Source organism: Lactuca saligna, chromosome 1 (genome assembly GCF_052625555.1).
Source record: "Lactuca saligna cultivar CGN05327 chromosome 1, ASM5262555v1, whole genome shotgun sequence".
In the NCBI taxonomy this organism is placed as follows: Eukaryota; Viridiplantae; Streptophyta; class Magnoliopsida; order Asterales; family Asteraceae; genus Lactuca; species Lactuca saligna.
The window spans coordinates 51,079,968-51,107,801 of record NC_136417.1 but is presented as its reverse complement, the minus strand read 5'-3'; the positions used below and the strand labels follow the sequence as shown (position 1 = coordinate 51,107,801).

The following is a 27,834-nucleotide window of genomic DNA, read 5'->3' as shown; positions in this document are numbered from 1 at the left end:
GAGCGTGCATAAAAGGAACGCCCAAATCTGACTTCGTATGAGGAAGTTATGATTTTATGAAGTTTCGACTTAGCAGTATACAGCCCGAATACTCGATTTGAGATCGAGCGGTTTTTAGCCGAAACAATCTAAATGAGAATCGAAGATCTTGTTGTTAGTAGCGAAACGATGAAAAGTTAGGCGAGAACGGACGTCAGACGAAGAAGTTATGAATTTATAACGAAGTTTTTCTGTCCCGGCCTTCTAAAAATAAATAATAAAAATAAAATCAAAATTTGCCGACGGAGTCTAAATAAAAGTTGTAGAGTATGGTCTGACCTTCGCGTGGATATAAAGAACGTCGAAAACGGAGCTCGTATGCGAAAGTTACGCAATTTAGAAGTTTGACAAGTCAATTACGCCCCGCGTAATTTGAGTACGCCCCGCGTACTCAGTCGGATACAACTTGTCTGACCAATACTCGAGTGCCACCAGTCGACGCACGCAGTGACGTCAAAGTACGCCCCGCGTAACCCGAGTACGCCCCGCGTACTGAGTATGCCCCGCGTAATTTGAGTACGCCCCGCGTAATCCCAGACCCAGCAGCCTATAAATAGAACTCGAATTCAGCCATTTTCTCTTGTTCAAACTCTTCCCTCTCTCTAAATTTTGCCTCGATTTGCGTGCCGTTTATACCCCAAATCCCCGGTAATATTCCCGAGCCCCGAAGCAAGATCCGAAGCCCCGAGGATCCCGAAGAGCGTTATTCCCGAGCCGAAACGCTGCCCGCGAGGAGCCCGGTTTTGTGAAGATCTTCCAGATCTACGGAGAAACACCTCTTCTGCAAGCCGTAGTGCTGCCCGATCATCTTCTGATCAAGTGAGTGTGTAGTTATTTTCATTCCAACGCAATATTATGAAGTATTTTCTATAAAATACGTGTTATGTGTATATATTTGGTTGTTATACGTGTGAGTGTATATTCACTCTCTTCTATCTTACAGATTTGATGTATTCTCTATGAAATACGTGTTATGTGTGTATGCCTCATCTGTTATGTGGAATATGTAGTGCTTAAAGCATGTTATACAGGTTTTTAAACTATGTATAAAAATGTATATTTTTATCTACTAATATGTTGGGTAGAACATGGGTAGATAATTGGTGTGTAATAAACAGATGAGAGGCCTCGGTGTTATTGGTGTTATTCTAGTCATTCAGCAGAGTATGGATGACGACCACGGACTATTCTAGACTGTCCTGTGGAACACTAGCAGGCTCATTACCTGTAGGTGTTGTGAACGACGTGTTCACCGGTGTACTCTATCCCCCACATGGTTGCCTTTAGGACACTTATTGTTAAGGAAGCCCCTCTGCAGTGATGTCCGTCCCGATGAAAAATCCTGAAATAGGTTCCTTATAATAGACGTTATTTTTAGGAACGTAAGGTGAGGATAATGGGAATGGGTAATCGGGTTTATTGTTGATTGTTGAAATTAAATATAATTATTGTGGGTTGAAAACCCTATATGCTCACCAGGCTCCCAAGCCTGACCCACTCAGTTGATTTATTTTACAGGAAGTGGCGCAAGAGCTTAAGATGGGCGAACATCAAGTTGTTTTTGTTTACAAGTCTGTATATGTATATATTTGTTGAACGACTTGTAATGTTATTGTTTATGCTTTATGACCTGTATCGGAACATGACATCCCGACTTTTGATTATGAAGTGAAATCATATTTCTTTATGAAATGTTTTGATAAATATCTATTTTATCATGTTTTGTTTTTGGGAACAAATTCCGCATCTCTTTTAAAATTAAAAGGATTTACTCTGAAAATTATTTTAAAAAGCATAAATGAAATTGGTCTTTTCTGGCCGAGATTTTGGGGATGTCACAACTTGTGACGCCGGAAACAACTACATATAGTTAACCATGCGCAAAAACGGGTCTACGCAAGTATAATCCAACGTTTAAAATGTACTTTCGAAATACATTGTTATTTTATGGTTATATTGCGAAATAAATTTGTTTATTTTAAAAAATAGCAACTTATTTATGTTTATTTAAAATGAACCACATAACCCCCCCCCCCCCCCCCCCCCCACACACACACACACAAATATAATATTAAATAAAAAAAACTCTAACAAAGAAATATAAAAACATTTATGCTTGCTCGATTTAGATATTGCCCATGACATTGAAAATGTTAAAATACATAATTGGCACACAATTTACTTGTTATTATGAGACGAATTAAACAATTTAAACAAATGATGATTTTTTATTTTTATTTTATGACAATGATAGAATAATGGAAAAATGAATGCTTACTTCAAGATATTTGCGGACGTTTTAGTAAGGTCTATGGTCTTAACTGTTGAGTATTCATATCTTTCACATATAACTATTAAATGGTTATTCAAGATGAATTAAAAGTTCATTGCTATTTTTTGCCAATTTAGAAGTATGTTTCGACCACTTTTGCATCAGATAAAAAACATATAGGTTCTTTTAGTATTACTGCAATCCTACTTTCATATAAAGTTACTTTTTTCGCATCAGACCAAACTCGGTGTTTTTAAGCATTATTATCATCCTATATTAAACATTCTTGATAGTTTTTAAAAGTTCGTTACAATTTCTCATTTCTTTTTGAAAGTTCGTTGTTATTTCTTGTTGCTTTTAGAAATAAGTTTTAGACTTTTTTTTTGGATCAAACCAAATTTGAAGGTTATTTTTGCATTATTACTATCGTATATGTTACATTTCATTTTTATTATTTGAATATAGTTTTTGTAGTTCAAAACCGATACGAATATAAAAATAATGACTACATATTAACCGACTCTTTATAATGTACACTTAAAAATCAAGACACTATAATCATAATTTATTGATGTTAGTTAATATGTAATTTATTTGGGGATGAGATTAGTTTTTGGTTACTTATTTGGGAAGTATAATATATATTCTACATTACAAGTGTTTATCTTTTAAATTTAGCATTTGTTACTTTAGAATTTTATTTTAGCTTGAAATAACCATGATCATCCCATATTTAATGTTTTTCTCTTCTTACACCTTTACTTCCTACTGACTTGCATTCACTAAAACAAGATTTAACATTTTTAAAAAAATAAATATGACCAATAAAATATTAAACTCAATGGATATAATAAAAGGGACATGAGACTTGCCTTTTGTGAGATCAATAATACCAAATTGGAGCACTTTTTGCAAAATAATTTAAGAACCGAAGAAAACTTGATTGCCCAAATATCTAATATCATTATTTAAGTCATAATCTGTTATATGCCGACAAAAATGAAAATTTCAGCCAAAACTCTGTTACATGCCATAAAGGTTGAAAAAAAATCCTTTAAAGTTAAATGATGCTATTAATTTAAAAAATTATCTTTCCCTATTTGTTGGATGTATTTTTTTTATGACAAAAACAATTATCAGTCCAAACATAATCCGTAAAAACCATCATGGCCAAATCATAGATCGCTTCATCAACAAAATAGAATACCACGATCATAGATGATAATCCAGTTAGAACATCTTTTTCTAAAAGATCAAGAAATAGATAATTTATTAGAATCTTATCACGCTTTATCTAAGTGACATAGATTGAATCGATAGTTTACAATAAATATAAAAATGAAGCCCTATCAGAGATAGAAAAACCTGAGGATGAGACAAAAAAAAAACATGTAACACTACGAAGTAGCAAATATAAAAAACACATGATGCTAAAAATCTAGAAAAAAAAAAAAACAAAATTTATACATGGTTGTGAGGTGAGCGTAGAAAACTTGTGTCAGATTTTTTTGAGACATTTCGTCAACACCTAAGATGTTTGTTCTAATAACCCATATTTTGAATGTAATTAACATGATAAAAAAAATCCAATGTTACAGAAAAGTATAGAAATGAACTAAATTAACATGTATTTAGATTATACAAAATTATTTTGAACAATGTTCCTTCAAAAAATATACTTATTGTTGTTTTATACCTAAATACAAAGTTTAATAAAAACAATGTTAATGGTAATTATGCAATTTGATTCTACAATCAAATAAAAAATTTCTATAATACCGTAAATATAATATTCAAGGAAATAAGGTCATTCGTAGTTTAGATTCTAACTTCTTAGCCTACTTTTGATATGGTTCATGTATTAATATTTAGAGAAATCGGTAGAAAATGATGTTGATATTAAGTGTTGTATATTGTTGTTACCGATAAAAAAAAAATAAGTTGTAGTTTAAATTAAAAGTTCTTTTTTCATGGTAAGTATATTGCTATAAATTGTAAAAAAAATCACATAGCTATTGCAGTTTGTAGAGGTTGTTGAGTATCGAGTCCAAGTTAATAGGTTAAGAATTTAATATAAAAAATTATACATTTTTGTTTTGTTTGACTTAATCTAGACTGAATGATGTTAGTCGGTTTCATGTAAACTGTTACAAAGAATATCAAAATATATATGAATACGTATATTTGATACGGGAACAAAAAATAATCGAAAAAAATATAAAAAAGCGAAAGAATGTACTGACCTCTAGTGCACAACAATGAAAGTTTGAAGCAGATAATGATGATGGAAGTGATAAACAATAAGAATAATGTTGTAGGAGAAGGTTTGAAGAAAATCAACGATCGAAAATAAGTATGAGCCGCAAATTCAAGGAGGAATCGTATATGTATGTGATAATTTGAATATGATTTTTTGGTATTAAGGGTTTCCTAATACAAATGGATTTTATATTAATGGTTTGCTAATATAAACGGATTTTTATTAATGGTTGATATTTAATGCCTTAATTGAAATGGTTTACAGTAATATGTTTTTAAAGTTGACTATTTTAAAACCTTTATAACCGGAAATTCAAGATTTAAAATAGGGGAAAAACTATTAAAATTAAATACATTCTATTTCAATGGATTTAAGTTAATTTTGTTTTACAATTGGAAAACTTTTATTAGAATTAAATACATTCTATTTGGGGAAGATGATGTCACCAATTTGATCTAATAGTGGAAAACATAAGATTCAAATGCAATCAATAACCCAGATTGTTTCAGATGATATCATAAGATTTTTGTTTTAATATATATTAAAGATATCATAAGATTTTTGTTTTAATATATATTAAGGATTCTTGGGGCTTTAAAAAGCGAGAACAAGTATGAACCCATGGTACCGAGAACCTCCTTGCAAAGAACAACCCTACCCCTAAAGGAAAGATTTCGAGCTTTCCAATTTGAGAGCTTATTGTTAAATTTATCGATTAAGGACACCTAATTTGATTTTAGGCTCATATTAGATCCAACTGGAGTACCAAGGTAGATGAAAGGAAACTCACTAACACTACAATTTAACCAATTCATAGTATACCAATTTGAGTGTTACTAACACCAATCCCATAAACCTTTCTTTTTGAAAGATTAAGTTTGAGGCTAGAGGCAAGATAAAAACACCCGAAAATCCTCAAAATATTAGAAGCGTTCTCCTTTGGCCACTCTCTTAAAAAAATAACATCATCCGCATATTGAAAAAGAGAGATGGTGGGTCCACTGTTCGGAAGAGTTACCCCTTTATATATTCCTTTTTCCACGACATCTAATATAATAATATTTAAAGCTTCGGCAACAATGATAAATGTTGGCAAACACTCCATCGATGGTGGCATGTTGAGATAGAGGGCTTCAAATGACATTTGATTGCCTAAGTGAGAGAAAGGGGAGATGATAGAGTGTGTGAGGGTTACATTATTTTTAATTTTTTTTTTTAATTTACCAATTTGACTCACCTCTAAAAATGACATGTCATGCATGTCTTGTGACAAAACTGATAAGACAACATGACATGCCATGGACCACTCCTTTAAGACTTACATATGGCCCAAAAATATGTGGCCTAATTCAATCGTGCCATGATTAAAACCATATCATCGTTTTGTGATAATGTTCTCAGGTACAAACAAATCTTGGTTTTTGTGAAAAGCTAGCCGATGGTTGAAAAGTTAGTTGTTAAATAAAAAGCTAGCTGATAGCTGAAAAGCTAGCTGATATAAAATAACGTTTGGTAAAACTAGTTGAAAAACTAGCAGAAATATATAAAATTACATAAAAGGATATGTAAGAGTATGTGTTTTTATAAATAATTAAGGGGTGTATTTCGAAAATTTTAAGAAAACTCCTAAAAAGCCAGTCTAAGTAGCTTTTCAAAAAGATAGCTTATAAGCTAGTTTTTGGCTTACCAAACACGACAGCATAAAAAAGCTCGAAAAATAAGCTAGTTGTGGCGTGCCAAACACAACCTAAGATTTTCCATTTTAAAAGCCAATAGAATTAATAGGTAAATAAATATAAAAGTACCACTAGTTGGTAAATATTTTTCAAAAACACAATATTTTGATTAAAAGGTTGAACAACTATGATACGGGTGCTCATTCCAAAAGAAAAACAAATTGTAAATGATAAACAGAAAAAAAAAAAATTGAAGTTAAGTTGAAAAAAAGTCCAAAGAGTTTTATTGAGTTTGGGTAATTCTCTTCAACAAATATGTTAGGATTTGATGTAGATACCGTTATGAGTATTGAAATATCTAGGACGAGTAAAAGAAAAGTTCTTAGTAACATGTAACGAACTAAAATACATAACTATTTTTATTTATTTATTTAATTTCAAGATTTGAGCTGAAATTGAATATAATAAAAAAATAAAAATAAAGAAATAGATTACATGTGCACAACCCACTTTTGCCCCCTTACCACGGCCACCATTTTATGGCTCTTAACAAAAATTTTGGAAGGTCCTTTCGCTTGAGTAGAGACGCGTCACATGTATATTATGTAATGGACGAATGTCCGTGCGCTGCGCAGAAACATATATATAGTTGAAGTCTTTACGAATATATATATATATATATATATATATATATATATATATATATATATATATATTATAATAATAATAATAATAATAATAATAATAATAATAATAATAATAACGTTGTTGCTAAATTTAATATATAACAATTTGAATACTAAACTGATATAATATATTGATTATTTTGAATTATATGTTAATATATATATATATATATATATATATATATATATATATATATATATATATATATATATATACACATACATCTAATATAACTGCATAACATTAATCGTTTGAATGACTTCTATCCACGAGTTACACATGAATAAATTAAATATAATATATGGTTAAATGTTATTTATAGTTGTTGTTATTGTGAATTATCTTTTTAAAATTTATTTGCTTAATGTTTTAATTTATATTATTATAATTATTTAAAACATCAAACATTGTTTTTGATTTTAAAGGTAACAATATAATCATTTATAAAGAGTTATTTTTAACTAGTGTTATTGTAAACTATTTTAAGCTACTTATTTGAAAACTTTTAACGATTATAATAATATATTTAGGAAATATTTTAGTTAAATTGATATTACAATTTAGTTTTTGCATTTATCGCTTTTAACTATTTACAAAATATTTTTTGGTTTTTTAAGTGAAACTGAAATTTATATTTAAGTTTACACTTTAATGTTATATTTAAATTAACAATTTAAGTATTTTGTCCAAATTGTTTAAAAGTTGTAGCTTTAAACTGATAATGGTTTATATACAACAACATTTTAAATCTATTAAATTAAGTATAATATGTTAAAAGTTAAAGATATATAACTTTATAAGCAGAAGTAAAGATATTATTTTAAAATTAAAATTTAGTTTATTTATGATTACACTTTAGGTTTGATATTTATTTAACCTTATTAACTAACTTATAATCATTATTAGAAAGACACTACAATTTATCACTTTTAACTATTTACAAAATATTTTTTCGGTTGTTTAAGTTAAACTAAAATCTATATTTAAGTTGACCCTGTAATATTATATTTAAATTAATATTTTAAGTATTTTATACAAATTGTTCCAAAATTGTATCTTTAAAATGATAATGGTTTACATCCAACAATATATTAAAACTAATAAATTAACTATAATATGTTAAAAGTCAAAAAACATAACTTTATAAGTAGAAGTAAATATATTATTTTAATATTGAAATTTAGTTTATATATTATTAGAATTTAGTTTTGATATTTATTTAACCTTATTAACCAACTTATAATTATTATTAGAAAGAAATTGGAAAGTTATGGGAGTTTCAAATGAATGTGGTCATAAGAGAAATGCATGAGAGTTTCAAATGATTGTGGTGAAAAAGAAAAATGCGTCATTTATAATATAACTAGGCGAATATCTGCACGTTTCACAGAATAAAATTATGAAGTTAAACTTTTGGTAATTATATGATACTAATTATTTTTATGATATTTATATTAGTTATAAGATAACAATTATTACATATAATTGATGTAATATTATAATTACTTTGAACAATAGATAAAATAACATTTATTAAAATCAAACCATTTAATGGTCTCTATTGAAACTTTATGTGTGCATAAAATTAATTATTTCTCAACACTTTTAATTAAATACTGTTATGATTTATAATATTTTTTAACGACGTTTTACTTTTGTGATGATTATTATTTAAACTATCAACCATTGTTTGTAAAATATAACATAATTTAATCTATAACTTTATGTTATTCTATCTATCTATCTATCTATCTATCTATTATTGTTGTTGTTGTTGTTATTATTATTATTATTATTATTATTATTATAAGTTAAATTGAAAACAACTTAATCGAATCTTAGTTATTACAAAAGGTAATTTTTGGACATCTTTTACTTAATACAACTTTTAGATTTAGGTTCTTTGGAATTTGTCTTATTTAATATTTTTCTTTTAACTATTCTGCATACTTATATAGTTATATTGAATTTTTTTAGACTTTATTTGATATTTTACTTTAGCTTTTAAATTTCATATTATATTTTAACTTTATTTGATATATATATATATATATATATATATATATATATATATATAAATTATATTTTAAGTTTATTTAATATATATACTCCTTTTATTTATTATAAAAAATAGTTTTTGGACATGTTTTAGTTAATTCGACTTTTAGATTTATCTTATTTTACATTAATCGTATTTAATAATTTTCTTTTAACTATTTTACAAAATATACATTGATTTTGTTTTAACTTTATTTGATATTTTACTTTACGTTTTAAATTTTACACTATATTTGATGTTTATTGTATATATCACTAGGTGTGAAACCCGTGTATTACGTACACACATTTATTAAAAGAAAGTTTTGGTAACCACAAAGATCATATTCATAAAAAAATAAGTAATGATTGAGTTTTTGACCTTTTGGTAAACTGTATGGACTATTTATGTAGTTTGGTATTAATTAATCTATACTGATAAATTTAATTAATATGAATTCACAAATGGAATGTACTATCTACATCTATATTCATGTACATTAATTAATATATTAACAGAAAGTTATTATGTAAATTAATTAATATATTCATAAAATTAATTAATATGAGGTGACATTTAATAGGTGAGATTTGAATAAAAAAGAACAAAAATTATAAAAATGACACGTGGATATTAAATAATTCAAAAAAAAATATAAAAAATAACAAGTGTCAAAATGAAAGAGAAGAGGACATGTGGCAAAATCATTCTTATTTATTAGGGTAGATCATATCATCATATCATACTATATTATAAAGGAAACATTTTTCTTTTCACCACATTCATTTGAAACTCCCATGACTTTTCAATTTCTTTTTAATAATAATTATAAGTTGGTTAATAATTTTAAATAAATATAAATCCTAAAGTGTAATCATATATAAACTAAATTTCAATATTAAAATAATATATTTATTTCTACTTATTAAGTGACTTTTTTAACTGTTAACATATTATATACTTAATTTATTAGTTTTAATATATTGTTGGATGTAAACCCTTAGCATTTTGAAGATATAATTTTGGAACAATTTGTATAAAATACTTAAATAATTAATTTGAATATAAGATTATAGAGTCAACTTAAAGATAAATTTTAGTTTAACTTAAACAACCAAAAGAATATTTTGTAAATAGTTAAAAGTGATTAATTGTAGTGTATTTTTAATAATGATTATAAGTTTGGTTAATAATGTTAAGTAAATATCAAATCTAAAGTGTAATCATAAATATACTAACTTTCAATTTTAAAATGATATATTTACTTATACTTATAAATTATGTCTTTAACTTTTAATATATTATACTTAATTTATTAGATTTAATATATTGTTGTATGTAAAGCATTATCAGTTTAAAGCTACAAATTTTGAACAATTTGAAAAAAAATACTTAAATTGTTATTTTAAATATAACATTATAATGTCAACTTAAATATAAATTTCAGTTCCACTTAAAAAAACAAAGAATGTTTTGTAAATAGTTAAAAATGATAAATTTTAGTGATAAATGCAAAAACTAAATTGTAATATCAATTTAACTAAAATATTTTTTAAAAATATTTTTATAATCATCAAAAGCTTTTAGATAAGTAGCTTAAAATAACTTACAATAACGATAGTTAAAAATAATTTTATATAAATGATTATATTGTTACCTTTAAAATCAAAAAACAAGGTTTGATGTTTTAAATAATTATAATAATAATAATTAAAACATTAAACAAATAAATTAAAAAAAATTAATTAACAATAACAACAACTATAAATAACATTAAACCATATATTATATTCAATTTGATTCATGTATAGCACACATGTAAAAGTTATTTAAACGAATGAGATTATACAATATTAATAGATGTATATATTATCATATAATTCAAAATAATCAATACATCATATCAACTTCGTATACGAATTATTATATAAAATTTAACAACAATGTTATTGTTATATTAAAAAAACATATATTTGCAAAGACTACAACTATATAGATGTTTCTGTGCAACACGTGGTCATTCGCCTAGTTAATATATGTAGGAAGCATTTTTCCTTTCACTACATCGATTTGAAACTCCCAACTCTTTATATTTCCACATAATATACTTAATATTTTTCTTTTATTTATTATAAAAATTAGTTTTTGGACATGTTTTAGTTAATTCGACTTTTAGATTTAGCTAATTTTACATTTATCGTATTTAATATTTTTCTTTTAAATATTTTACAAAATATACATTGTTTTTTTTAAACTTTTTTTGATATTTTATTTTACGTTTTAATTTTACACTATAATTTTCTTCTATTTATAATAAAAAATAGTTTTTGGACATGTTTTAGTTAATTCAACTTTTAGATTTAGCTTATTTAACATTTATTGTTTTAATATTTTTAGTTTAATTATTTTACATAATATACATTGATTTTTTTTAAAATTTATTCGATATTTTACTTTACGTTTTAATTTTTACACTATATTTGATGTTTATTTTATATATTAATATATGTTATGGATTTAACATTATACTGGAGTCAAAAAATTAAGTTTATCATAATGATAATTCAAGAAGACTTTCATTTATGACAATGTTTATAATTAACAAGATATTTTAGTTAATATATCAAGTATATTATGTGAAAATATGAAGATTTGGGAGTATCAAATCAATTTGGTGAAAGAAAAAAATACTTCATTTATAATATACTATGATATGATGATATGACTAGGTGAATGCCCGCGCGTTGTGTAGAAACACCTATATAGTTGAAATTTTTAGAAACATATGCTTTTTAAATATAATAATAACGTTGTTGTTAAATTTGATATAATAATTCGTATACTAAATTGATATAATATATTGATTATGTTGAATTATATGATAATATATATCTATTATTACTATATAATCTCAACCGTTTGAATAACTTCTACCGCGAGTTACTCATGAATAAAATTAAATATAATATATGGTTTAATGTTATTTGTAGCTTTGTTATTATTAATTAATTTTTTAAAATTAATTTTGTTAACGTTTTAATTTTTATCATTATAATTATTCAAAAACCAGGCATTGTTTTTTGATTTTAAAGGTAACAATATAATCATTTATATAGAACTAGTTTTAACTATTGTTATTGTAAGTTATTTTAAACTACTTATTTGAAAACTTTTAACGATTATACAAATATCTTTAGGAAATATTTTAGTTAAATGGAGATTATAATTTAGTTTTTGCATTGAACACTACAATTTATCACTTTTAATTATGCACAAAATATTCATTGACTTTTTTAAGTGGAACTAAAATTTATATTTAAATTGACAGTGTAATGTTATATTTAAATTAATAGTTTAAGTATTTTGTCCAAACTGTTCAAAAATTAAAGCTTTAAATTGTTAATGATTTATGTACAACAACATATTAAATATAATAAAATAATTATAATATGTTAATAGTTAAAGATACAACTTTATAAGTAGAAGTAAAATATTATTTTAATATTAAAATTTAAATTATTTATGATTACATTTTAGGTTTGGTCCTGTAATGTTATATTTGAATTTATGATTTAAATATTTTATATATAATTTTCAAAAGTTGTAACTTTAAAATGATAATAGTTTATATCCAATAATATATTAAAACTAATAAATTAAGTATAATATGTAAATTAAAAAAATAACTTTATAAGTAGAAGCAAATATATTCTTTTAAGATAAAATTACAAAAATGGTCCCTGTAGTTTGCCAAGAGTCACAAAGCCGGTCCCTGCTAATTTGTTTTGATGCAAATGGTCCTTGTGGTTTGCAAAACTTGCAAAGTTGGCCCTTTTGATTAACATCGTTAGTAAAATGCCGTTAGAAACTGAATCTGTAAGAGTGTTTTCGTTTTTTCAAGTATAAATGGACTGAATTTGTGACATTTGATAAACCACAGGGACCATTTTTGAAATTTCTGTGAAAAAGACAATAAAATTTATAGGAGGAAGGATCGAACTCGTGACCTCCACCCTTCTAGCACCCAACGACTTAACCACTTAAGCTAAAGGCTCACTTGGTTATTACCTTCTAAAAGTTATTTATATAATAATAAATCGATAAAAATAAACAATATATAAATTAAAAAAACATTTTTTTTACATATATTTTTTAATAAAACAAGATACATTTTAGCGTATTATAAAAATACGTTTAGAAAAGTATTTATTTTTATGTATTTATTTTACATAAAATATTTTTTTAATAAAATATAAACAATAAAAAAATTTCAAAAAGCATTATTTTTACATAATTTAAAAAAAAAACAAAACGTGTTTTCCTTATTATAAAAAAATAAGTAAATTACAAAAAACATTTTAAATAAAACAAAACATATTTTTTTTTTTTTCTAAAACTCATCTATACAATAATAAAATCGATAAAACATAAACAATAAATAAAAGTATTTTCATGTATTTATTTAACGTAAATTATTTTTTTTATGTATTTCTAAAAATCTTTTTTCGGTTATATGTATTTAAAAACACATATAAAACCTATTCGGTTATATGTCTTATTTAAAATACGTATTTCAACTTAACCATTAGTTTTAAATCGTATGGTTAAAATGATGATAGAAATAATAATAATAATAATAATAATAATAATAATAATAATAATAATAATAATTGACACTAATTGTGACATAAAAAATATTAATTGTTTAAATACATGTAAGAAAATTGTTGTTAAGTTTTTTTAACCGAAAAATGGTTTTTAGAAAACCGATTGGGCCAAAAAAAAGTATAAATTCGGCCGATTTTGACTTTTATTACAACATAATAACATATTATATGAAAGCGTATTTTTTTAATACGTAAAAAAACATTTTATGTAAAATAAATACATAAAAATAAATATGTAAAAAATGTTTTATTAAAAAAACCGTTTATGTAAAATAAATACATAAAAATAAACACTTTTCCTAAACGTACTTTTTTATAAAAAATTATATAAAAAATGTTTTTTTTTTTTAAATTTATTTATTGTTTATGTTTTATTGATTTATTATTATATAAATGATTTTTAGAAGGTAAAATCCAAGTAAGCCTTTACCTCAAGTGGTTAGGTTGTTGGGCATTATAGAAGGGTCCGATCACGAGTTCGATCCCTCCACTTAGAAATTTAATTTTCTTTTTCAAACAAATTTCAAAAATGGTCCTCGTGGTTTATCAAATGTCACGAATTCAATCCCTTTATATTTAAAAAGATGGAAATACCCTTACAGATTCAATCCCTAACGGTGTTAGTAAAAGGGATCAACTTTGCAAGTTTTGCAAACCACAAGGACCATTTGCGTAATTTTTTTTTACAGAGACTGACTTTGTGACTTTTGTCAAACCATAAGGACTATTTTTATAATTTTGTCTTCTTTTAATATTGAAATTTAGTTTATATATGATTGCACTTTAGGTTTGATATTTATTTAATCTTAATAACCAACTTAAAATCATTATTAGAAAGAAATTGAAAAGCAATGAGAGTTTTAAATGAATGTGGTAAAAATAAATATGCTTGAGAGTTTTCAAATGAATATGGTGAAAGAAAAAAATGCTTCCTTTATAATATAACTAGGCAAATGCTCGCGCGTTGCGCAGAAAGACCTATATAGTTGAAATCTTTATAAATATATGTCTATTTATTTTTTTTATTTTTTTAAATTTTTTTTTCTAAATATAAAAATAACATTGTTGTTAAATTTGATATAATAATTTGTATACTAAATTGATATAATATATTGACTGTTTTGAATTATATGATAATATATATATATATATATATATATATATATATATATATATATATCTATTATAAGTGTGTAATCTCAATCGTTTGAATGACTTATACCTGCGTGTTAATCATGAATATAATTAAATATAATATATAGTTTAATGCTATTTATAGTTGTTGTTATTGTTAATTAATTTTTTAAAATTTATTTGTTTACCGTTTAAATTTCTATCATTATAATTATTTAAAACATCAAACATTGTTTTTTGATTTTAAAGGAAACAATATAATTATTTATATAGAGTTATTTTTAACTATTGTTATTATAAGTTATTTTAAGCTACTTATTTGAAAACTTTTAACGATTATAAAAATATATTTAGGAAATATTTTAGTTAAATTGAGATTACAATTTAGTTTTTGCATTTAGCACTATAATTTATCACTTTTAACTGTTCACAAAATATTCATTTGGTTTTTTAAGTGGAATTGAAATTTATATTTAAGTTGACGTTGTAATGTTATATTTAAATTAACAATTTAAGTATTTTGTCTAAAGTGTTCAAAAGTTGTAGCTTTAAACTGATAATGATTTACATACAATAATATATTAAATTTAATAAATTATGTATAATATGTTAAAAGTTAAAGTCATAACTTTATAAGTAGAAGTAAATATATTATTTTAATATTGAAATTTAGTTTATTTATGGTTACACTTTAAGTTTGATATTTATTTAACCTTATTAAACAAATTATAATCATTATTAGAAAGAAATTACAATTTATCAATTTCAATTATTTACAAAATATTTTTCGGGTTGTTTAAGTTAAATTAAAATTTATATTTAAGTTGATCATGTAATATGATATTTAAATTAATAATTTAAGTATTTTATACAAATTGTTCAAGATTTATAGCATTAAAATGATAATGGTTTACATCCAACAACATATTAAAATTAATAAATTAAATATAATATGTTAAAAGTTACAAAACATAACTTTATATGTAGAAGTAAATATATTTTTTAATATTGAAATTTAGTTTATATATGATTACACTTTATGTTTCATATTTATTTAACCTTATTAACCAACTTATAATCATTATTAGAAAGAAATTGAAAAGACATGAGAGATTCAAATGAATGTGGTATCTTGGGAGTTTTAAATGCATAAGGTTCAAGGAAAAATGTTAGCTTTATAAGATATATAAATATATATATATATATATATATATATATATATATATATATATATATATATATATATATATATATATATATATATATATATATAATATGATATGATACTATCGCCACTTCGCTATTCGGTAGAAATCTTGCTCAGTGTCAATCTCAACAGCTTTCGTGTGATTTCAGTTGTCTTTTGGATTATTTTCACTTATAAATATGATCGGTTTTATGAATCTTAACAAAATGTTGTGCTTCAACCGTCAATCAGAAATCGAATCAGATCTTCTATTCTAGTCATATATCCGGTCGCTTCTTTGTATCTACATGATATTCCACCGAATATCAATTTTGGCCGAACAATTTGCTTAAAGTTTAGGGTGGAGGACTCTATGCTTATAGTTAATTCGGTTTAAAGCCATTTGAGTTATAAATTAGGTTTTTCATTTAGAACATTTCAAAGGGATTTTATTATTGTCATTTCCAAGTTTCAACAACCCATTTCATGCATGCATGGGTTTGTTATGGGCTTTTCCTTTCATCCTGCTACTCTAAGTGACAAATTGATTATTTTTTTGCCAGTTAAATGTTGAGTAATGCTAGTTTTGAGGAATGAAATTCCACACATGAGGTCTCAAACCCTAATACACACAAAAAACATTGCAAGTGTTTTGTATTTGACCTGTGGGCTTTTGGGCTGATTAACGTGGGTCACTAGCAGCCCTTGGAAGATGCACATGTACAGGTATAGGCCATTCGTCAAAATGATTATAAATTCATGGTATAAAAGCATTAACAAGGGATCATAAGTTTTAAAAGCAAGTCTTGAATAATATTATTCAATATTAGAAATGACATGTTCCCCTAGGTTTACCACATCAGTAAAACTGAATCATCATTATTCATTGATTGAAATATCTCATGTTTCTCCAACTATATATACTACAAAAATTCTAAAAATGCAATAAAAGATCTTGAATCACTGGTCCAAACTTCTTATCCAAGTCATTAATGATAAAAGATGATTCTGCTCTGCACTTAAAGTTAAACCTTTTTATTACCAACTAAGTCCGTTCAAATCGAACTGCTTGTGACTTGAAGCTGCATCATTCCCATCATGGACATTAAGATCAAGTTTTTGTCCAAAATAAGGCAACTGAAACTTTTGTGACATCTCAACCTTCTCCAGTTTCACCGAGTGTGTCTTCTTTTGATTGTTTTGATTCATTAAAATGGCTCCCTCTTCCCTATCCATAAATCTTTCCTCAGTGTAGCTTCTACTAGTGTTCCATTCATTGGTCTTGAGTCCTCCAACACTCATCGACAGATCAAACTTCTTGTTTCTATTCGTGTCTTCACACCATACGTTTTCTGGCTCATTGTCAACCTTCTTTGACTTCAAAAGAGTCAAACCCATCATCTCTTGTTCGTTTTGTTGTCCTTCACAGTAAGTCAAGCAACTATCAATTGAACAATCTGTAGGCTGATTTGTCTGTATTGATACATCTTTAATACCCGGAAATGTAGAATTTAAGCAGTGAGTGGATACTTTTGAGACCAATTCCGATAGTTGAACTTTCGCAGCCTCTAGTCCAACTGTGCCTAAGTTTTGGCTTCCGAGGGTCTCTTGTGCTTTTTCAAGAACTGATTGTAAGTATTTCCCTTGTGCTTCTATTCGAAGCTGTAAGTGTCTCTGTACCTATTTCAGATAAAAAGATATATAAACAATCGAACCATAAACACTTGTAAGTTTTTTGAATTGTCTTTTGTACCTCAAGTTGCTCATGTAGCCTTCTTTGAACTTCAATTTGCATCTGTATTGCTTCACTTATCTGCAAATTTCTGAATGGGTGTTTGTATCATTAGAATGAACATTTGAGGGGTATACTTGTCATTTACATATGCACAACTGAATAAATGTCTCTTACTTGTTTGTTTGAGGGCAAACACTTGAACTGCTCATGTGGGTTCCGTTCGTTTCACCAATGTCATCTCCTGTTGGTGCAACCATATCTACAACCGAAATCCTTGTTATCATATGAATAATAATTTACTTTAAATTATTTCAAAACATTTTAAAAAAGGATTATTGGATTTCTTACCAACTTTATTTGTGCCACCACTATTAGTTTGTCGATATAGATTCTTACTGAGTCTGTACTTCTGCCAACCCAAAAATCAAATTAATTATGTTTTCAGCCAAATATAGGAAATTTGAGGAGTATTTATACATGTCATATACATATATATAAGTACCTGGAGATGACTCTTTAAGTGGTATAGAGTAAGCCCTTGAATTCCCATTAGCTTCAAAACTGATTTTGGAGTAGCCTCTAACAAAATATAGGAAAAGACTCAATAAGCTTCTTTTATCATTTCATTTCTTATTTTCTTTAAACGAAAATTTAAGGAATATTGTGCTTACTATCTGCTCCTCCAAGCTGGTTGACTGCTTCTATGAAGCGTTCATGGAGGTCTGGTGTCCATTTGAGTCGAGGTTTAGCATCAGTTGATAAAACAAGTCCTGAATCGCCCCCACCTTGAAGAAACAAATGTCTATCAGGTGTAATTGACATTCTTGATGAAGACTGTATGTCCTTTCCTTGATGATGGTGATGATACATCTTTATATTGAAAAAAGTTTTTTTGTAATCAGTTTTATAGTCGCAAGATATAATATACCAATATCATAAATCTAGCTAACATACTGAATTTGGTACGTACCTGCATACTTTATTGTCTCCTGAAGTCTTGATCTTCTTACCCTTGAGATTATGAAACTTGATTCTTCTGTATTTTCAAATATGCGTCTTGATACTATAACTCTTATCTATATCTTGTTATCCTCACATACTGGTGGTTTGCTCAGCCTGGCCTTATAAAGCAAATGGAGAATGGGTGGGGGGTGGGGGTGGGGGTGGGATGGGGGGATAGGGGTAGGAGGGGTGCATTCCAAGTGAAGCATAGAATCTTGGACAGATCTAATGAAGGAACACGAACAACAATAAAACCAATCAAATCTTCGTGGCGACTTGTAAATACACTCGCTTTCTTTCTGTTTTCTTCTGAATACATTGGGTACTTTATATTACGACCCCACTCTTTTTATTATTCTCAGACCGAAATATATAATTCCGTTGCACTATAGAACTCTAAACACCTTACAATGGGTACCAGAATAGATCCACAAGTATGGTAAAGTAAAAAGAATCTTATTCCATCAAATTTCTGACCAGGGTTACAGGTTATTCACAATCTTTCTTGTCTTGCGACCTTATAAGTTATATCATCGTTCATTTCTCATTGCATTGGAATTAGATTATTAATGATGATTAACTTTCATATTTCTGTATTTAGGACATAGATAATTATGACAACATAAGAAAACATGAAGTTAAATTTAGAGGAAATTGAAAGCTTAGGTTGACTAAAACATCTGCAACTTGCAATAGATACAAACAAGAAAAAAGTAGAAAAACTGAGAGATGCTTCTGCTTGGAGGGCAGGAATGGAATAAGAACACATTCCTTTTTGTCCCCTTCAAGTTTGGTACTTATTCAGCCTAAACAGTATTTCAAATAGGTGTAAGTGGGCCCCTTAACCAAAATCATCTCATTCGTCGGTTGTTATAGGACAGCAGGCCTCCAAGAATTTGTACTCTGGAGGGACCCTTCGAAAAGAAAGAAAGATCAAATGATGGGTTGTACTTGCTAGTTGCCTCCATACTTCCATTTCATGAGAAAAAGCACATCTCGTATAAATCTTCTACACACATCTTCCCTAGAATTTGCTGTTCTATCATTTAAATTTTGAAAATTTTGCACTTGTATTGGTCTAACATGTGTGACATGTAAACTGAAAATGATATATATCTTCATGTTAGTGCTATCATAACTTTTTCAAATATCACTTTAATGCTGATATATTATGCAGTTTAGAGGGTATCTTTAGGCTTTTAGGTAAAGTGACAACTGAAATAAATTCCTTAACAGTTTGCTGGCATGTGGATAGGAATAACAATATGTTCACGCACATTTGGGTCTCGTTTGGGGTCTTTTATTCATGTTGTTCTATATAGGATAAGGTTGCAACTCTAAAGATTATTAAAGGTGTATCATTTGCTTAGATTAGCAATTAAATCAACAATTTTAGTGTTTTGGAAAGCTTCGATTATAAATGGTTAAAAAATGGAGTTTCTGTCCATCATTGGCAGCATGATTAAGATTTAAGATTTAAGGTCATATCATATACCTATTGGTATGCAAACTGTTTTAATATCGGATTCAGAATACATTTATACACCAACAATATTTCTTATCTTTTGGCACAACTTTCACTTCATGTCATTCTCTCCAAGACCCAATGACTATATTTCTAGTAATGGTTCCTACAAATTACAAAGAACTTAAAAAAACTTCACTTTTCCATAATTTTGCATTTAAAGGGCTCACTTGCATCTCTCTCTCTCTCTCTCTCTCTCTCTCTCTCTATATATATATATATATATATATATATATATATATATATATATATATATATAGTAAGCATGTCATCATGCTGACATGATTAAAGATAACATTATTGAAATGTGTAAAATAATGTCTCAACAGAATTTTGCCATTGTTTATTTATTAGAACAGTAATTAGTTAAGAAGCTGTTGTTTCTTTATTCCTGTGTATATATTCTGTGCAACTTTGGAATCTTGAACATGGGTACTTGTTCTCTTTTTGTACTTGTATTTCCTTTTTTAAGGCTCTCATGGTAATATAGTCTCTTTAAGTTATCTTTTGAAAACAAGGTGAAGCTCGCGTAAAGGAACATATCAACGTATCATAGTTAAGTATCACATTCTCCTTGGACTTTATAAACTTGGAGACACCTGCTAAAACCTTATTGGTGGTGACTGCATGCACGTGCCTGGCAGCGGATGGTAGAGAAAACAGAAATGACATTGGAATGTAATTCTCAATGGAAAAAGGGGGAAAAGAAGAATAGAAAGAGTGATTCCATTGGAATAGAATCTTGGAATATTTTTTAATTAAAGCCAATAGGTCATATTCTCAAGTCAAGAATATTTGGGTCTTATTCCTTTCTACTCAAGGCCACAAAAAATGGGTTCCTACCCACTCCCTTCATACTCTTTTACTATTTTTGGTTACATTGTGCTCCATCCGTCCCATGGAAAATGCTACTGTTTCCATGCCACGACATCCCGTGAAAATCGCTAGTACAAGAAGTTACCCATTTACCCCTACAAAGGGTATTTAAGTCTTTGAGAAATGTCACAAACAAAGATGGACTTACATCAATCTATGTGTATAAGTCATAAATGGTGGTTAGTCCTTCAAAGTTAATATGTGTCAGATTGCTCTTTGTCTAGTTTCAAGAACCCAAGTCAGTTCGTTTGGCCTGAACAATTAATTCACCTTTTTTCTTCATATAAAATGATTTTAGAATCTTTTGAAAAGAAATAAATGGCAAGATTTGTTTGTCTTGGGGGTGTAATGTTTATGAGCCAAAAAGAGTTTAGATGTGGAGTGGTGGTCTTTTGTTGCAAAGGAATCATGTACTGCCTTTCTACTAAAGGGATGAAGAAACAATTGGATATAAGATAGGCCTAAATATGCAACTTGAATTGCAATAAGAAGCCATCAACTTTCCATAATTCTGGGTGATTATTTTCGTATTTGAATATATTGTTATTGAAAAATAAATGTATTTGGGTTATATTTGTTAGTGATTAGAGTTTAGGCTCAAGCCCTTTAAAGTGTAGAGCTTGAGCCTAAACCCTAATCACTAACACCCCCCGCAGTTTGGTCGGGAGGGGACGATTAAACTGGAAAAATGAAAACATAAAACATAACATAAATGAAGACATCGGCAACGGCGGTGGCAGAGCTCTAACTATGACATCTAACAACTACTTGTCGGAGAAAGAGTGAGAAATGACGGCCAACAGCAGTTCCTTTGTATAAGAAGAGGGGAGCGGCGACGACGATAACGATCATGCAATCGGTGGCAAGGGGTCCAGAGAAAGGCAACAAGAAAGAAAGAGGGCTCGAGCTGCGGCGGGCGGAGCCAATTCCGGCGAGATATGCGACTAGAATGTTGATAGAGAAAGAAACGACTACAAATAAGAGGTTTCCTGAGAAAATGCCATCGGAGAGAGGTAGCCGCAACATCCGAAGGGGCTGAATCAGAAAAGACATCCGAAGAAGTAGCCAGCCGAGGAGGAGGCAGAAGGTAAGGAAGCAGAAGTAGACGAGGCAGTAGAAGAAGCCGATGAAAGGGCTTTGGTTTGGTGTCATCCGACTGTTTTATTATTTAGGCGGAGAAGAGAAGAAACAAAAAAATAAGGAACATACTAATGACACCTCCGATGATTATTACGCCTCATTCTCGAGTTTAACAAAAGAAAAGAAGAGAAGAGAAAACAAAGTCACGAGAGAAAAAAAATACATGAAAGGAAAATAAAATTTTCTTTTGTGTTCCCGAGTTGGAGAGAAGTGGAAGGAAAATGAATAATTTTGTTATTTCTTTCCATATCCTTCCAAATCAGGAGGAAAGTTAGGAGGGAAAGTGATCATCTCATTTCCCTCTACTTCCTTCCACTTCCCTCCTTTAATGAAACTTAAGAACACCAATTTCTTTTATTTTTCTTTTCATTTCTACCAATTTCCTTTCCTTTCTCTCGTTAAGTTGAACTCGAGAATGGAGTGTTAGAGAAGTTCGTCAGAGGTGGAGGGCGGCAGCTACGGGTTGTGATCAGAAGTAAGGTTTTAATTGGAGTTCTCATACCATGTAAGATACTAGATCGTTCCATTCATAAATAGTGAGGTTAAATCTCATATAAATATGATTACATAAGAGACCTAATCTAATCCCTAAAGGGTTTGGGCCTAAACCCTAATCACTAAGAATATTTTACATATTACTCGGCAAACGAATAATAATTTAAAACATTAAGTGTGTAGAATTGTCACCAAATGTATTCAAAATTCTTACAACCTCTAAGATGATTTTCTATAATGAAGATATGATCCCTGTTTTATGGTATCAATGGTGGGAAAATAATAGTAATTGAAATATATGGCTGTGATGATACACACTAACAGAGTTGTTATGTCCTTTTCATCATACTGATTGTTTATGGTCTTGTTATACTTTAAACTGTTATGCTTTTTGGAAAGTTGTATTGCATTGGTGATGATTTGATGCTACCAAAGGTTGAATTAATATAACTCTAGTGTTTGACCCTAATGCCTCAATTATGAATCATATAAAATTAAAGCCTTCTAGGCTATCCGTTATACTTATTTCATTCCGTTCTTCCATCTTTCACTCAATCTTCCAATGTTATACCCATCTTTTTTCACCTGTCACCGATTTTTATATTTTTCAAAAAAATTAATAATAAAAAAAATACTTAATACTAATAATAAAAACCGACTCAATCACATTTTTTTTTTCTTTCTATTTTATCAGTTAATGCTTTAGCCTCGAAGGGCGGTTCCGGTTAGGTGATCGGTGGGTGCCGTTAAAATTTTAAAATCTTCAATCTCCCATGCTTCCACGACAATTTTATGGTTTTTGTTCTAAACAATCATATGCATGTGGTTTTCTATTGTAATTTTCATAGGACGTGACAAGTAATATATTCCAAAATAATAAATAAGAACAATGATATCTTGTGATTTAATAAAATAAATTTCAACTGAGTTGTCAAAATGGTTAAGACTCCAGCGTACATTAGAGAATATATCAATATGAATATATTAGTAGATCAATGGCACATTTTATTTTATTAAGGTGTTACCAATAAGATATAGATTTATTATACTTAAAGCCACCAACAACTAGAATGGTGAATGCAACATGTGCTTTGGGAATTTGATCCTCTAAGGACCTAGAGAGAATCCTCAAAAGGCCACAGTAGCAACCCTAATAGCCTTACATATGAGATAGCATATAACAATTCTGAGTATGCATCCATTTTTCTTGTGCCAAAAAAAAGCTCGAAAACGATTGATGAAGATGCTTCCATTGCAAGAGTTTCGATGCCTAACATTCAATGATATATGTGCATCCCATATCAACATCTACATCAGTAAATGTTTTAATATATCAAGGCATATTATTTAGGAGTAATGCTCTATTCTCACAAGGGTATCATTAAGAACGTGAACATGGCGTAACATGCATACCATATCATCAAGACCATCATAGAATATAATGTGAGTTATTTTTTTCATCCACTAGTGTCAAACCATTTTGCAAATAGATATAGTTTAAGCCATGTCACTAAAACAGGGTCCTTTTTTATTCTCATCACAACAAAAATGATGTTGTAGTGATATAAAATAAAGATTTGTTTAAGGAGTCTTTGCATGCAACATTTTCTTTATATTCTACAAGAATAGATTTTATGACTCAAATCCACAACCAGATAACTCGTTTCTAACCTCTTGACCTTTTGTTGTATATCATACTCAAGAATTTCGTATATAGTCATTGATATTTTCAGACATTCTTGATCAATGGTTGGCCTATAAGGTTGTGTCAAATCTAGAATTTACAAGTGTTTGTAAATTGGAAACGCATCAAACTTTGAATCTAATTCCATATATACCATTGTGAGGCTTTTAGTCTCTGCCCTTGGTCCCTTTTAGTTGCATTTGTCATTCTGTTTTTGGATGTTAATAGATTTGCATAAATAAACGAAGAATACGACTATTGATAGAAAATAATAAAGGTAGCTATTTGATCTGTCATGTTCAGCAGATGTTTAACTTGTGTAGTTTTGAAGAACAGAATATCAGTCAAAATCTGTAGAGTCTTATACTGTTTGTGTCTCTATTATGAATTATCAGTCATTTCAAAATATTCATATGATTTTTTATTAATATACAAAATTGTGATATCTGGTTACTAGCTACCATCAAGTCATATTATAAAGTTTCTATTTCAAACACTCATACGATAAACTTTTGTTTTCATGAAAAAAGGGGAAATCTAATGTTATGTATTTTTTTACATAAAAAGTGATCTAAATGTGTATAAATTAAGTTTATCCAAACGATCGATTTATAAACACATGTATTGTATCTGTGAGTGCACAATTATAGATAATGATTGGCTATATTGAATTATGTGTTGGGTTTAACACTCTATAGATTTGCTGACAGACCAAACCATTATAGACATTTAGCACATTTCACTAAGTTTAATCTACTAATTATCGGTAGCTAGTATCGGCTGCTGATAAGACATCAAAGACATGTTCTTATAGAAACATAAATACGCTGATGCTAATGACTTGGATGCCAATACTTATGAAGTTGAAGCAACATACTAGAATCACCAAGGAGGCAAGGACCATTTCTAATTCAACACACCGTCTAAAGAATTTGAAGATTTTTAACACTGCTACAAAAGACCCTTTTACGACGTGCAAACCACAACACTCATTGATTTATGTTGTGCGAAAGAGGGTGACCTTAAAATGGTGTCATCTCATTAAAAAATTTAAGGATTTAGTGTCTCAAGAAAAAAAAATTAAAAACATGGATGACGCTTTATCTTAAACCTGCGTCCTCTATAACCGTCGCCTTTTAATTTTAATGAAACGCACGCATCTCTTGTGACAAAAATCGAGATACTACTAAAATATCCTAGGGCTTTTCAAACAAAAATAAAAGAACTCACTGATCATTAGTCACTACACTCTTTATAATCGATCGTCGACTCTGTGACCTCGCCTCTCCTCGCCTTGCAGATAACGTCTCCTCCAATGAAGTTAGGTTACTTCTCCTCCGGCTGACTTCGCCTCGCCAAAAACCTTGGGTTCACCTGACATCGTTGGAGACCGCTCAAGTTGTATGTAATGTTTTTATCCCCTTCTTTCATCTTGCGAACACTTGATCTGTTTTTTGTTCATCATTTCTACCTTACGTGCCCTAGGTTCGATTAAGCCAATGTGAACTTCCCCAGTTGGCCAGAGAACCATAACAGAAGAGAAAGAGTAGAAGCAAGTCGACACAAGGGGAAGAAGCGCCTGGTAGCCATGAATCTGATGCTAAGTTGAACACATTCAAGGGTTTCTCACCTGCTGAAGCTTCTCAAGTTGAACACAAGGTAAAATCTTAAGCTTCTCAAGTTGTATGTAATGTTTTTATCCCCTTCTTTTATCTTCCGAACATTTGGTCTACTTTTTGTTCATCATTTCTACCTTACCTACATGTCTTTTCATCAAAGCAAGTCAATAACTTAACATACACAACATTATCTAACTAAAGTCGTTTGAGGCTTTTTTTTTAAAAAAAAAAAAAAATTGAGAAAATCAAGTACCTGAAGAAAATCAATTAGGAGTGTCAATTATGTCTTTTTAGAAGCTAATACGTACAATCAATGTTAGTTAAAAAAAATCTTGTAATATAACTAATGTGATTTATATAAACTATATTCTATCAAGAGGATGCCTTGAAACAAAAACAAATAAAAAAAATCATCGGCATAGCTTTCATTATAGATTTTATCTGCTTAGTTTAGTATAATGTTTGAATAGATATTGTGCTGAATGACTAATAATGTCAGTATGTATAATGTGCCATATACGTAAAATGACCATTTTATCCTTGCATTAAAAAAATAACAATATTCAACATTTTTAACATTAGTTTGGATTAAAAAACACAACAAGCGATGTTTTTTTTAGGTTAACCTATGACATCATTATGTCGAAATCAAGTGCTTAAATTATTAATCCCATTAAGTCAAAATAATAAACAGCCCCCATTACCACAAAGAAACATCTGATTATAAAATAATAAAGAATTGCCACATTCATGATGACTTGTTATTTTTAGACAAATCTGATACTTTTAAGTCATCATCATGCCATGTCATGTTCTTATGGGCCGGAGGGTTTTCATCATTTCCAATACTACCCTATTCGACTCTTTCATTGTTGATAAGTTCTTGTGCTTGCTGGTCATTTTCAGCTAGATTTCCAATTACTTCATGTTTCTGTTTTGGACTCTTCCCATTTTCAACTTGTTCTTCTCCAGATGTAAGAATTTGTTGGTTGGGTTCTTCTTGAGAAACTATATTCTCATTATTTATATGAGAATCATTGGCAATATTATGGTGTTTAGGCAAAAAGTAATCATTTTTCTTACAACCTTTTTTGTTTAATCCTAGATCATCCTATAATGGACCATTCCATGACTTTGTTTTTTCATGATTATCAACCCATGTAGGATCATTCCATGATGATGATTTCTATTATCTTTATAACAGAAACAATATTTAAATTTTTTCTCAGGTATGGGGTGGCAAAGTTGAGTACAGAACTGATGATGTCGACAAAATACGTGAAGAATGGTCGGAGTTTGTTAAAGGCTTCATTTATCGGTGATATTTTATATCCGTAAAACAATATTTTGGTTAATAATGAAATGCTAGGTATGGTCTTTTGACATGTGGTGTAATGCTAGGTATGGTCTTTTGACATGTGGTGTAATGCTAGGTAAGGTCTTTTGACATTTGGTGTACATGTTTTTGTTAACTTTGTGAAATGTTACTTAGGTAACTTGACATGTAGTGTTGTTTGGCATGTAATGTTAGGTAACTTGACATGTAATGTTAGGTAACTTGTTTGACGTTTAGATGAAATTGAATGTTTTGGTATATATATTTTATTATGTGTATTCACGTCGTAAATGCGTATTGTAAATGCACGTCGTAAAGGTGTATCACCACTCGCAGCGGGAGTTTATGACATGCAAATGTGTTTCATCTTTGTTTATGACAGTAGATTTAATGATACACATTGGGAGTCGTAAATGCAGGTCGTAATGTTACGACATGCAATAACATGTCGTCTTCCTTTATG

General features: G+C 28.4%; 1 protein-coding gene and 1 long non-coding RNA gene across 4 annotated transcripts; one reads left to right on the top strand and one right to left on the bottom strand.

The window, feature by feature from the left end:
* Positions 1-16,822: 16,822 nt before the first annotated feature.
* On the bottom strand, positions 16,823-18,792 carry LOC145035945 (myb-related protein 2-like). Of its 2 annotated transcripts, none has more exons than XM_078984445.1 (7): positions 18,665-18,792; positions 18,366-18,564; positions 18,197-18,273; positions 18,043-18,103; positions 17,869-17,953; positions 17,713-17,782; positions 16,823-17,639 (listed from the first exon to the last, which is right to left on the bottom strand). In XM_078984445.1, exons 1-7 carry the CDS (start codon positions 18,668-18,670, stop codon positions 16,998-17,000), a joined length of 1,140 nt encoding a protein of 379 aa, XP_078840571.1. In that variant the 5' UTR covers positions 18,671-18,792; the 3' UTR covers positions 16,823-16,997. The 2 variants fall into 2 exon arrangements, with proteins under 2 accessions (XP_078840571.1, XP_078840577.1); XM_078984451.1 differs by having other exon boundaries at positions 18,673-18,784.
* Positions 18,793-23,872: 5,080 nt separating this feature from the next.
* On the top strand, positions 23,873-27,561 carry LOC144998162 (uncharacterized). Of its 2 annotated transcripts, none has more exons than XR_013660175.1 (4): positions 23,873-24,175; positions 25,717-25,817; positions 25,902-26,075; positions 27,265-27,561. It is a non-coding gene; the product is annotated as an uncharacterized LOC144998162 (long non-coding RNA). The 2 variants fall into 2 exon arrangements; XR_013660164.1 differs by having other exon boundaries at positions 25,717-25,821.
* The last annotated feature ends 273 nt before the right edge of the window (positions 27,562-27,834 follow it).

Bases quoted from the DNA above. Each gene is read 5' to 3' on its own strand.
- LOC145035945 (XM_078984445.1), bottom strand. The intron at 18,274-18,365 runs GTAAGCACAATA...ATATTTTGTTAG, and splicing joins CCAGCTTGGAGGAGCAGATA to AGGCTACTCCAAAATCAGTT. The intron at 17,640-17,712 runs GTACAAAAGACA...TATCTGAAATAG, and splicing joins GGCTACATGAGCAACTTGAG to GTACAGAGACACTTACAGCT.